The following is a 14,098-nucleotide window of genomic DNA, read 5'->3' as shown; positions in this document are numbered from 1 at the left end:
ATCTAAAACCAGATTTCTAGGGGTGCCTGGGTGGCTCAGTTGGTTAAGCAGCCGACTTCAGCTCAGGTCATGATCTCGCAGTGGTCCGTGAGTTCGAGCCTCGCGTCGGGCTCTGTGCTGACAGCTCAGAGCCTGGAGCCTGTTTCGGATTCTGTGTCTCCCTCTCTCTGACCCTTCCCCGTTCATGCTCTGTCTCTCCCTGTCTCAAAAATAAATAAAACGTTAAAAAAATAAATAAATTAAACCAGATTTCTAGTTTCTCTTGAAAAATGAAATCTTGGCACCAATGGATTATATGCATATTAATGATGAACCAGGACTGCATGGTGGCTATTCCTTTGTAGACAGGGTAAGTGGTCCAATTTGCCACAGTTCCTGCCCTCGTTTTATGTTTACACCAGTCCCATTTCACTTGTATATGTACATTATTTGAATGCTCTTTTCTATAGGCAAATAAAAATATGAAAAGGCATGTATGTAAAAAATTCCTTAACTTTTTCATTAATAAATTAGTGAAGACATGATAAACTTCTCTGCTTTATTGGGTTTTCTGGCACATTCGTTTCCTGAAAAGGGTGGTAAGAAATACAGAGGTATAAGAAGCAGTCAACATCCCAGAGATATTAACTTCTTCCCAACTTTTGCCAGCAAACCACTATATTGGCTGGTGAAAAAGATGACAGAAAAGTTTTATACTTCCTGGAGTTCCACTATCTTACGCTGTAATTTCTTTAGGTCTTTCTGTACTTTATATTTCTCTAAATCCATCTTTGTTTTCTGTATTTGCTGGAGGGAGCTGAGAGAGTCATGAATTGATTTAAATCCTGGAAGAGGATATGAGAAAAGGTATACTGAAATTAAACAATGCATTGGAATTTTTTTTTTAAACAAAAGTTGCTAATCAGCGCTTCTGCCATAATTGATCATCATTTAAAGCATATTAAATTCCATTAAGACCAGTGTAAAAATGTACAATAACCCATTTCTTCTATATCATGAAGATATATTAGCGATAGTGTTTCCGCTTGTATCTGGCTTCATCGGGAAATTTTAATTCAATTCCTCTCCTTCTCCTTGCCCAAATATATTGCATAACTAAATAATTCTATATTTCAAGAGAGAAATTTAAAATATTTTCTTCTCTCTGTATGCTTTAATAAGAGATTTGGATGATCTCTTTTTTAATCCTTGTTTACCAAATTGAAGATAAAGAACACAGGTGAGATTTTAAAACTTCTCAGAAAATGACCTGTTGAGGGACCTAAGGAGTGGCCACCAGCTGTTCCCCCTGCACCCCCCTCCGCCAGCACCTTCTCTTTTATGCAGGTCTAGTCACTCATGACCACAGACCCACCAGACTGCAAGCTTCTTAGGGTACAGCCCATTTCTTACTCACTGGGCCTTTCAAATAGTCATTTCTCAACACATTTTTATTAAAGGCATAAAAGAGCACACCATTAATTTGAAATTCCCCTTTCCTAGAACTTCCAGTTAGTAAAATGCAGAAAAAAAGCAGAATGCAAATTCCTCTTTGGCTCATCCTGGGGTTATACTAATGGGATGAATATAATGAAACCTCTGGTATTTAAGTAGAAAGCAGGGACCTAAAACAAGGGCGAGTTAAGTTTGGAATGTGATTCCTGACCAGATAATTCATTATTTTGGTTTGACAATGGGAGATGGGGATAGGGGAAGTGTGGGTCAGATTTCCAGGCAGCAAATTTTACTTATATGCTACGAGCATCAAGCATCGGGGAGAATGAGACCATAATATCTTCCCAAGACACCTTCAAGGCATCTCTGTACAGGATCAACATTTGAGAGAATTTGCAGGCATTTTTCTGAGAACTAGAAGACGGAAAATGAATTGGGACTTTCTTTAATAAAGGAACCTCTGGTTCTGGTAATTTGCTCAGAATTGTGACTGGAGGCAGATGGCTGCTCCCCAGCTCCTATCCCATGTCCTTCCCTTTGACAAATTAGATGAGCCTTTCAAATTAATCCTCTTTGATGTTAGCTCAGCTTGACACTGCTGCCATTAGCCTCCTTAAGAAGAAAAGCAGTCATTATACCGGACTCTGTTAATTCATCTCTCTCTCACTTGTAAAGGTCAGGTCTCCAGTCTGACATCCGTCCAGGCTCATTACCTGCAGTTCAATGAGGGGCATTCGATTTCAAGTCCTGATTTCATGACATACCACAAGTCAGGTCTTGATCTCAAGGACGTTCCAAGTCTAACAATTCTATGATTCTATGATCTCCGTAAAAAAACAAAAAACAAAACAAACAAACAAAAACAACCTCACAGTGTTGGCAAGCTTGTGACACTGCCCAGTCTGAATGAAGAATGTGAACTTGTTTATCTACCTTCCAATGGCACGCTGACATTCTATGGGATAGTTAGAAAAGTGAGATTAAATACGGAAGGATATCAATAATGACAAGACTGATCCATGGCCATGAGCTCCAAGTAGACAACTCTGAGGAATTGGATAAGCAAGAACTAGTGTTCTTAATCAAAGGTGTCTGCTCACCTGATTGATATTCAGTCTGAATTTTCTCTAATTCACCCCAGATGTGCTTTTCCAGTTGGTTCATCTTTTTGGACAGTTTATTTTCTATATGCTTTACTGTACTTAGTTCTGCTTCCTGTTTCTCTGTGTTAATGAAATTCTCTAATTTGCTTGAAAGCTTCAGTAATTTCTCTTCCATTTTATTTTCAGACTTTTCCTATAAAAGATATCATGAGATAAAATTCTGCAGAAGAGAAAACTTAGATGGATATGTACTTCAGCTTAAGGAATGTTTTTAACAAGTTCACTTTTATTTATTTTATTTTTTTAAATATTTATTATTATTATTATTATTATTATTATTATTTTTTGAGAGTGAGAGAGAGAGCATAAGCAGTGAAGGGGCAGAGAGAAAAGGAGACACAGAATCTGAAACAGGCTCCAGGTTCTGAGCTGTCAGCACACAGCCTGACTCAGGGCTCGAACTCATCACCCGTGAGATCATGACCTGAGACAAAGTCAGCCACTTAACCAACTGAGCCACCCAGGCGCCCCAACAAGTTCACTTTTCCATATTAAACATGAAAATTCCAACCAGGTTCCTTTGTATCTAAAACTGTGTTCACACGTGTGAGAGTTCATCCCTTTGCTTGACCTTGTTTGCAGTTTCTAGAATTCTGCATGTGATAGGAAAAAGAAAAGAAAGGACTGTGGTTTTGCTGAAATGCCTTGAGGAGTTGGAATTACAGTCTAGTGTTTAAAGAATTGTGGTCAAGGAAGGCATTTTATTTATTTTTTTAATCTTTATTTTTGAGAGAGAGAGAGAGACAGAGTGGAAGCAGGGGAGGGGCAGAGAGAGAGGGAGACACAGAATCTGAAGCAGGCTCCAGGCCCTGAGCTGTCAGCACAGAGCCCTATACGGGGCTCGAACTCACAAACTGTGAGATCATGACGTGAGCCGAAGTCAGACGCTCAACTGACTGAGCCACCCAGGCGCCTGAAGGGAGGCATTTTAGACACTGCTTTAAGCTCCTGGGTCATGTTCCTGTTACACATTCCTATTCCCTCGAGCTTCATATCTCCACGTGGACAGAGTTCAGCTAGAATAGTGATTCTTGACCTCTGTTATCTATTGATATCACCTGGACCATCACACAACCACTACCACCACCCCACCCCTCACGAAACTGATTTAATTGGTCCACAGTGGAACTCAGGAATTTATCTAGTTGAAAAACTCTCCAGATGATTCTAATTGCAGTGAGGTGGGGACTTCATGGATGCCCCAGGCTCAGGAGCTTCTCTGATCCTTCTTACCCTTCTCACAGGGAACTTGCCAGCAGGAACTGGGTAACAGTGACTTGGCCCCATTGTTCCTCCTATTTTTTATTATTATTTTTTTAACATTTATTTATTTTTGAGAGACAGAGAGAGACAGAGCATGAGCAGGGGAGGGGCAGAGAGAGGAGGAGACACAGAATCTAGAAGCAGGCTCCTGGTTCTGAGCTGTCAGCGCCGAGCCCCACGCGGGGCTGGAACTCATGAATCACCAGACCATGATCTAGGCCAAAGTCGGAGGCCCAACCGACCGATCCACCCAGGCGCCCCCCTCCTATTTTTGGCCCTGCCTGCATCGGGAAAGTGGATTCCAGCCTCTTTCTTACTTGTGGTGGAAAGCTTCTGCCTGCAGGTGACCCTGTGGTCACCTAGTGCTGCCTATAACTGGTGGATGAGTCTGTCTAAATCCTAGAGAACTAGCAGGCCCTGTTGGCTGCATGTTGGACCACACAGACTTCAATAGCCTTATCAGTGATAAAGCTGGAATGGTTATCTACATCTCTTGGACTCCTGCCTCTGTCAGCTGTCTACAAACCTAGCTGCCCAAAGCCCCTCTACCGAAATTCCAGAAACATCTTATTTGAATCACCAGCAAGGCTGGCAGTCACTGATGACACGGATGGTCCACATTGGGGCCTCCCAATGTGTTGCTCTCCCATTGGGGCCAGCAGCTGGTTGGATGCACTGCTTGGAGTGAGGGGTACCTGCAATCAACAGATTTCCCCTCCATCCTGGTAGTCTTGCCCCAAAGCTGGGAGTTTCTCTATGAGGTTGCCTCTGGAAAAGAAGTTTTGAAAACCTTTGATTGACAGATGGATCTTCAGAGAGGTAAACTGGCTTGTCTATGGCAGAAGTTTTCAGGCTTTACTGTGTCTAAGTGTCCTCCAGGAGGCTTGCCTAGGCGCACAGATCTCCAGGAGAGGCCCCAGGGACCTCAGCTCTGGGTTGGAACCGAGAATATGTATTTAAAAAAAAAAAACAAAACACCTCTCTTTAGATTATTATGGGTAGAGCACACTCAGGAGTGTGGGTTCCCGGAGTTGGAGAGTAGCACACAGAACCAAAAGGCAGGCCTCTGGATTCCCATTCTGGTGCCAGAAAAGGTTAATTACTGACACAGTGAAGGTTACTGTGAATGTCCTAGTGAAACTTTCAACATCCAGACAATGACTATGGAGATGTTTACTTACCAGCTTCTCCTGTAGGAGCTTCAGACATTGATTTACATAGCCAAGGTGGTCTTTTTCATAGTTGAGGAACTGTTTCTCTGTCCATTTTTGATGGTTCTCAACTGCCTCATATAAGTTGTTTGAAACTGAATTAAATCTAAGGGGGAAAATAGTTATATTTTAATAAAGTAAATTTAAACATAAAACCAAAATTTAGTATTGACAAACTGCAGTTTTTCAGATGATGAGGTTCAAGATGTCTAACAAGTACTTATGGGTTGATGTGGGAGGTAGGGAGCAAGGGAGCACATTTTGGGTCCCTGCCCCAAGCTTGCATTCGACCCGGCTGCTGACAACACCCCTCTGCATACCTTAAAATACACATATACACAAAGACAGACACATGGACACACAGAAACACATGTATCATCCATCCATGCAGGTTTCCTCTTAGGGCCTGGGGTACATTGTATATGTGGAAGAAACACCTTGACAAGCCACTTGGATGGTGATATCACTCCGGGGTACGTAGGGGTCAGCAAACTTCTTCTATGAAATGTCGATAGTAAATATTTTAGGCTTTGTGCGCCATATGGTCTCCATTGCAACCAGTCAATTCTTTAACCACTCAGTGCTGCCATTGTAGTGGGAAAGCAGCCACATACAATACAAACAAATGAAAAAAGAACTTGGTTGTCTAATCTAACTTTACATACACTGAAATTTAAGCAACAGATAATCACATCATGAAATACATTTTCTAATGTAAAAAATTAGTAGAAAGTATGCAAATCATTCTTAGCAGTGGGCAGATTTGGCTAAGGGTGGAAGTTGGTGGAATCTCTGTCCTGCAAAGGTCACTACCCAGCTGGGGGAGGAGCTGGGCCAGAGAAAATCATAGGTAGGATGTAGGGAAGGGAGCAGGAAGAAAGACCCAGAAGGACTTTGGGAAAGCAGAGTGCCCATGGGAGACAGTCCTTGGTTGTCTTTTCTGTCTCAGGTGAGATCCTCAGTAAAGTCCCCTTTGCCTCCAGTGGGTCTCTGTGGATTCTTTAGGGAGTAGGGTTCAGGGAGGGCTTAAAGAGGTACTGAGTTACTCATGTGGGGCAAAAACAGATATATAATACACTAAGGTGCAGGAAACGACCGCTGGCATAAAAATGATGCACCATAGGAATATTGAATAACAGAGAATGAATGATTTTTTAAAATGGAAGTGGATGTTATTACAGAGATTGAAAAGATTGGAATCATATAGCTTCAATATGAAAAGTCACTCTAGAATGGCTGAGGTTTGAGTAAAAAAGGAGAATCCATAGCTGGAATGACTGAGAAATATGGTCTGAGAAGAGGAAGGATGAGGATGGGGACTGCCAAGCGGTCTCTGTATGTTTTCTGCGTGTGACTAGCTTGTAGTAAAATGTCAATTTCAAATTCCCTTCTAGAATAGGCACTATATTAGACAGGCAGGAGTACTGCATGTTGTTTATTATTGAAAATATTCAGACTAACTTACAACATGTGGATGGCTTGAAGTAATCATTGCTATAATGCTGTAATTTTTCAGGAAAAATTATATTTCGATAATTTTGCGGTATTTATCACTGGAAATTGCTTAAGACATGCTGGACATATACTGCATGTATGTGTCTCTAGCTTCCTTGAAAAAGTGTTTGGACTAGTATTTGGAAAAGACAAATTATATGAGACCATTTCCAGTTTTTATTTAGAGCAGTGGCCCTCTAACAACGTACGGAGACATTTTTGGTTGTCACAACTTGGAGGTGCTACTGACATGTGGAGTGTGTAGACGCCAGAAATACTGCTAAACATCCTACAATGCACAGAACAGCCTCACAGAAAAGAATTACCCATCCCAAACGCCAATAGTGCCCACGTTGAGAAACCAGAATTTAGATGATGAAATCAAGGAATGGGAAAAGTTAATTTTCCAGTAGCTGTATTAACTGTGGTATAATACCTGAATTCTAATCTTCATTGCTTTGAATTATCACATGTTTTGATACGGAGAGAGATACTTTTCACATAGAAAGCGTATCTTGATTCAGGTGAGTATTTCCACATTGAGAAGATACCATCGGCCACAGTTCCTGCTAATCTAATCATGATTTCCAAACACCTGTGCTACTGACTAACAGCTGATGGATCTCAAATAAGTTCCCAACTGACACATGGACAGCCTCATTTTAGCCAACTGTTTTCTATGTCTGGAACACTCTTCCTTAGAATACCCAGTGGCTCCTGCCCTCATTTCATTCAGATATCTTTTCAAGCACCATTTCCCTCCTTAACATAGGACTGACTTTGTTTGTTGGTTTATTTTTATTTTTATTTGAGAGAGAGCATGCAAGCACACAAGTGGGGGAGGGGCAAAGGGAGAATCTTAAGCAGGCTCCATACCCAGCAAGGAGCCCGACTCAGGGCTTGATCTCACGACTGTAAAATCGTGACCTGAGCAGAAATCAAGAGTCTGATGTTTAACTGACTGAGCCGCCCAGGCGCCCCAGGACTTTTTAAAACCACACTTTAAAAAAAAATTTCTTTTTCCCCATCTGACCCTCCCTTATTCCTTTACCCTACTTTATTTTTTCCAAAATGCTGATCACCATGTGATATATACAATTTGTGTGCTGTCTACTTCACTAGAATCTAAGCTCCATGAAAGCAAGGAATTTGCTTTGTTCATGGCTGTGAACAGTGGCTGGAATTTAGAAAGCGCTCGATGAATAGTTGTTGAATAAATGATTCATTGTTTCTCATTTAATACCCTTTACTAGAGCTGTTCACAAATAACAAATTGTACATTTGCTTATTTAGATATCTAATCTTCAATTTTCATCTTGTCTTTCCTATCTGTGGTGGAAATATTAATTAATAGTGATTGTTAAGAGGGACAGTAAATCCCCAGATAATCAAGAGGTAGCTTTGCAATTGGAAATCCAGCCTTCAGTGTGCACTTTTACTGTGTGTGTAAATAGGAACATTTACTACTGATGTGATATTAACATCCCTCTGAAAACCAGGGAACCATTAAATGTGACCAAGTAATATCTCCAGAAGTGCATATCAGTAATTAGAATTCTGAAATTAAAATAGTCATAAAGAATGAGTTATTACCTGTGATCATTTTATTATAAGGTTTTGCCTGCAATTAGAGACTGACTTTACTGGTTACCATGAAAAGTCAGAACTGGTAGTTTATGAAAATATGAAAGCATTTTTTAAAAAGCATTCTCCTTGAAAGATAAAAAAAGAGAAGCTAAAATAAAGGTTTATATACGTCTCCTTTACTTAGACTTTCTCCTAACATAATGGGCATGCTTTCCATGAGAGAATGACTTTTCTGTGAATTACAGTATTTATAATTAAAATTTCAACAGGGTGAAATATGACATTCACATTTTAGTTCCCAAATCCTCTATTCCAATAATTACGGTAGTATTTCTATCAGATGTAGATAGATATAGGGTGCCTGGGTGGCTCAGTCAGTTAAGCGTCCAACTTCGACTCAGCTCATGATCTCACAGTTCGTGGGTTCCAGCTCCACATTGGGCTCTGTGCTGACAGCTTGGAGCCTGCTTCAGATTCTGTCTCTGTCTCTCTCTGCCCACCACCCCCCCCCACTTGCACACTTTCTCTCTCTCTCTCAAAAATGAATATTTTTAAAAATATGTAGTTAGATATAGATAGGTAGGTAGATAGGTAAGTAAGTAGGTAGCATAGATAGCTGATTTTCTTTTTCAAAAAACACAAAAGTCAGACTTTTAAGTTATGGCCACAGATCTTACTAGAATAATGTGGGATACAGTTAAAAAATTTTTTTATATTGGTGGAATCAACTTAATATACACACCAAGGGCAATTATAAGGGAGAAAGTCACAAAAGCATAAAATAAAATTTAATGGGGAGTCATAGACACAGCAGATGGCTGTGATGAACATGAATGGTGAGGACAGAGTGTAGGGCTTGCAACAGTCATCCTAGTGACCGCTGTGGTTATGGTTGACATACGTAAATGAGGACATAGCTCCAATCTGGGGCTTTTTTTTTTTTTTTTTAACCAGTTCTCTTAAGTCTCAAACTCATTGTCTTGCATTTAATAATCAATTGAACTTTTCCAGAAGACATGAAAAGTTTGATTTCTTGAAAAATGTTACTCTTAATAGGCTCTCAAGAATTCAGATAGTGGCTTTAACCAAGTCAGTTTTGGAGACTGAACCTAAGATTTTAAATTTCATGTCAGAAGAAAGAAATTAATTCTAAGAAAATTATTTCTACTAAGTTTGTGCCTATCTACTTCAACTTCTTCTTTATGTCCTAATGACGCAAGTAAAGAACAACTCCAACTCCATTCTGATAGGAAGCTTTTTGCTTGTTGTTACATATTGTACTTGAGCTTAAATCCCAATACCTTCATAGCTTCTTACCTTCATAGTTTCAAGCAGATGTGATCTTCCCATTCCCTAAATTTCTGTAGTACAATTAGCTTACTAATGGCTGGAGTTGTGAGATGGAGGTGTCATAGATTGACAAAACAACCTGAGGTTTGGAGTCAGATATTTTCTAGTGATGTGACTTTGGGCAAAGTATTTAATTTCTATGATTGTGTTTCCTCATCATTAAAATGGGGAGAAGACTTACACTGCAGAGATGGACGCACCTGAATATCTTGGTCACTTAGGGATTGGTAGACATTCAGAAATAACAATTAGTACATTTCTTATTTCTGTCTACTGATCTATTTCCTCTAACACTGTCTTAACTTTTACTTCGTGTTTAGCTTTTCACTTATTTGTATATTTCCTCCCAACTGTATATGGCTATGATGTTGTCTTTGAGTATTCCAAAACACAACTTACACATTACTGATTTTCAAAATATTCATTGGCTATTTGCATCTGAATGTGCTGGGTGCTGAGAATACGAAGATGGATGAGACGTATCCTCGACTTGAATAGTTTGTAACATAATACTGTGTTAGCATTTTCAAAGCTGTATGGCAAGATTTGAGTCTATGCATTTACTTCATTGACCATATACTTTTTCTTTTCTAATAAATCACTATCAATTAAACATTGTCAGCAGCAAGAACTATCTAGGGAGTGACTAATAGGTACTTCCCCTGCTAAACCCTTCCTAAAAAAACAGCCATATTTTATGATGACTAAGACTCTTGCTCTATAAGCACTAAGTGGTTAGCTTAGGAAGTTATTTAGCTGAACATGTGACTAAGACCTTTCTGGAAAAAGGAGTCTCCATATTGGTGTTCAGATGAAGAGCCTGTGCATCTCCTTTGTTAGGTCTAGTGTTGAATGCCAAAGTCCTAGGAATTCACTAGAAAACCACAGACAGTATTGGGGCTTTTAAGTTGTATATAAGACATAAATTTAATTGGCCATTAAACTTGAAATTGTTAAAGTTTCTAAATGGTAACACTGTCCAATTAAACACATTTTTGAATGCTATTAAATTTTTTTTAAATCCCTTTTCTCAGAGACAGTAGTTTCTTAAAAAAGGAAAAGCAAATACTATACCCCATCTATTTTAATTGGAGAAATGCTCTGAATGGAAAAGAAAAAAAAGAGAGCCCTATTTGCCTTACTTTCTCTTTGAAGAAAATATATTTGTAATAAATATCTCAGTCAAAGTGTTAATATCTCTAATGTGAAGGAATCCTACAAATTGATAAGAATATGAGGAAAGTCATGATATAAACTTTGACAAATGATAAGAATGGGTAATTCACAGAAAAGGAAATTCAAATGGTGAAGGGAAAGCAAATAGAAACAAAACATTCAATCTTCATCCTTGAATTGGCACATATTAAAAAGAACATCCAGTGTTGATAAGAATGTAGAGAAAGGTCTTCTCATATATTGCTGGTGGAAGTGGGCGTTGCTACATTAAAAAAATAATAATAATAAATTTATAAAAATTAATAAATGAACTCTTTGACCTAGGAATCTTGCCGGTAGAAATAACATCTAAATTTAAGGATATTTAAAGATATATACACACAATAATTTTGGGGTTTGTTTGGGATAGCTGTAAACTGGAAAGAATCAATATAATAAGTGATTGAATTAGCTATAGCACATCTGTAAGTTAAAATATTACACAACTATTAAACTAATGTTAGAATAATACTCACTGATCTAGAGAGATGATTACAATGCACTATAAAAAAGCAAATTATTGAGTAATGTGTATAGGGTGTATTTTAAAAAGCCATGTTCTTTCTATACAAATAGTGTATGATACATAAAATATATATAAACATCCTTTTTCTGTTAGATATTTATATTAACAAGGAGGACAGTGTGGGAGGACATATCTCTGGTGTTAGCATTGGTTACTTTAAGGAAGCTGAGATGGAGAACTTTTTTTCATCTTTGTTTTATTTTGTTACTTTTTATTTCATTAAAAAAATTTTTTTTACGTTTATTTATTTTGAGCGAGAGAGAGCGTGAACAAGGGAGGGGCAGAGAGAGAGGGAGAGAGAGAGAGAGAGAGAATCCCAAGCAGGCTCTGAGCTGTAAGTGCAGAGCCTGATGCGGAGCTCAGACTCATGAACCACGAGATCATGACCTGAGCTGAAACCAAGAGTTGGACGCTTAACCAACTGAGCCACCCAGGCGCCCCTTTTTCTAAATTTATTTTTAATGTTTATTCTTGAGACAGAAAGAGAGAGAGAGAGGGTGCAAGTGGGGGAGGGCAGAAAGAGAGGGAGACACAGAATCTGAAGCAAGCTTCAGGCTCTGAGCTGTCAGCATAGAGCCCCATGCGGGGCTCGAACTCACAAATCCGTGAGATCATGACCTGAGCCAAAGTTGGATGCTTAACCAACTGAGCCACTTAGGTGCCCTGATTTTCTATTTGTTAACGTACTTCATCCATTTAAGCCAGTATTCCATTCCAGATTATAAGTCCCTTTTCTCCCCCAGGAAAATCATTTCTTAAAGTGTACCTCTAGAAACAGTTTACTCTTCTACTTGGAACACTTTATTTAATTCTAAGCTAATGGGATTAGACCAAGCACCACGCAGATATTTACTGGGCATCCTCATTGTACTGGAATTTAAGTACCTAGACACGCTTTTTTATTGTATGAAGTAAGTGGCTATATTCTCTTTACACAAGACATTTACTTCTTTGAATTTTAGAGATGAGTATAGTTTTTCATCAGTTTCTAGGACACACGTATTTCCCAATTTAACATCTCTGAAATCAGGAGGTATCTTAAAAATTAGATTTGATGAAATACTGTAAGGATGGGGGAAAATGGAGCAAGCAGAGTATATTCAGAACACTGGATTTGACCAAGTCATTAAACCCAAGTGGAAAATCCAAGGGGAAAAAGAACAAGGAGAGAAGAGGCAGTAAGGTAGTATCATCCAAGAGACTAGAATTTTCCTTTGCCTGTGCCAGGATTCCAGGAAATGGTGGTCTTTTATACAAGAAAGGAGGATTGGGGAATAAGGAGGCCAATAATTTGAATGTTTGTGGAGTCTTGTCTCTTTTACTGTGCGTAGGGGAGAACTGAGTGAAGATAGGACAGAGACCGGTCTTAAAAAAAGGATAATGTAAAGAAGGTAGAGAATCTTAGAAGAAATTTTAAAAAGAAAGCTTGTAAATCAAAGTTGTTTTAATAATTATTTGGTAGTCTTGGGGAATTGATGTATATTCAATGAAGTGTGTTACACTGAGACATATAGTTGATGATAAGTTCAAATTATCATCATCCTTTTTCTTTGGAAAAGGTCAGGATGTATATCAATTCAGTTGCAATACATAAACAAAGAGAATGACAATATCCATTCTTTAAAAAATTTTTATTTAAATTCCAATTAGCTAACGTACAGTGTAATTAGTTTCATGTGTACAAATTAATGATTCAATGCTTACATATAATGCCCAGTGCTCATTACAAGTGCCCTTCTTAATCCCCGTCACCTCTTTCACACATCCCCCCACCCACCTCCCCTCATATTTCCTTTATTATGAATATTGTATGAATTACTTTAGTGTAGAGTATTCTCTCTAACAGTTTGTTGCTTTATGTCTTGGCCAGTTTCAAATTCCTGGGATAGATTTTCATTTAAAGCCAATGCTTTCATTAGGCAAAACCTTTTGGAATGTACTTAACAGAATTAAAAATCTTCCATTCACTTACTTGAACTCCAAAAGGTTCATTTCATGGCGATAATCCCCCTGGACCATCTTTAAATTTGAGGTTTGCTCAGAACTGGAAGCCTCAATCTTTCCTAAGAGCTGCATTACCTAATGAAAGTACAAAAGGGAGCTTGTGTGTGTGTGAACAAAATCACTAGCACTTAAATTAATTATACTTTATTCCTAAAAGAGCCAAGAAACAGACTTGATCCTAAATTAAAGCATATTTGCATTTGAAAAGGATCTTTTCTAAAGGAATGATTCAATAGTTACAGAACTATCTTCAAGGAAAGATTTATAGGGAAGTGTTCCATTCTGCTGTCTATAATATTCATCTTGATAATAGGCTACCTAATGATATAACAAAAGGCTGCTATTGATATTGGTTTATCAATTGTTTAATTTTATTGCTTCTTTACTTTTCCCCCAATTACTGTGTAAGCCGGTATGTATCCTCGATCACCACTACAACCTTAGTGCACATCAGTTGACCAATGATAAATATCCACCAAATACTTATTGAATACATGTTTAAATGTACAATTAATTGGGCTCTGAGGAAAACACATGAGTGGCCTAAGATTAGGCCTTAGGAATTTCCTTAGGTGAAATGACTTTAGAGCATAGAAAGATAGGAAACAACAAGTTCCAGGTCTGGAAGTTAGGATAAGAGGGTCTTCTACACATCCAGAAACACTGAGGAAGTTCCTTTAGGTAAAAGGACTGGTTTGGAAAATAGACACAGAATTGTAGCACATAATCACACGTAAACTAATCACTGTCTAGGGGAATGAAACTACATGATGGGCTTTGGCCAAACAGAATTCAGCTCCTGAAACAGTCGCATGGAGGAAAATGGGCAGTTAACAAAATCTAAGTTTTGT

At 38.5% G+C, this 14,098-nt stretch overlaps 1 protein-coding gene across 4 annotated transcripts in view; it reads right to left on the bottom strand.

Moving 5' to 3' along the window:
• Positions 1–524: 524 nt before the first annotated feature.
• Positions 525–14,098, bottom strand: part of FAM81B (family with sequence similarity 81 member B) — a 54,598-nt gene continuing 41,024 nt past the window's right edge. For all 4 annotated transcript variants that reach the window (XM_007078930.3, XM_042990237.1, XM_042990241.1 and 1 more), the window contains 4 exons: positions 13,216–13,322; positions 5,042–5,177; positions 2,535–2,730; positions 525–824 (listed from right to left, as the gene is read on the bottom strand). In XM_007078930.3, coding sequence (XP_007078992.3) covers positions 691–824; positions 2,535–2,730; positions 5,042–5,177; positions 13,216–13,322 — 573 coding nt within the window. In that variant the 3' untranslated portion in view covers positions 525–690. The remainder of the gene's footprint in view (positions 825–2,534; positions 2,731–5,041; positions 5,178–13,215; positions 13,323–14,098) is intronic.

The sequence above is a fragment of the Panthera tigris genome, chromosome A1, assembly GCF_018350195.1.
Source record: "Panthera tigris isolate Pti1 chromosome A1, P.tigris_Pti1_mat1.1, whole genome shotgun sequence".
Classification (NCBI taxonomy): Eukaryota; Metazoa; Chordata; class Mammalia; order Carnivora; family Felidae; genus Panthera; species Panthera tigris.
This window is presented reverse-complemented; position numbering and strand designations above follow the sequence as displayed.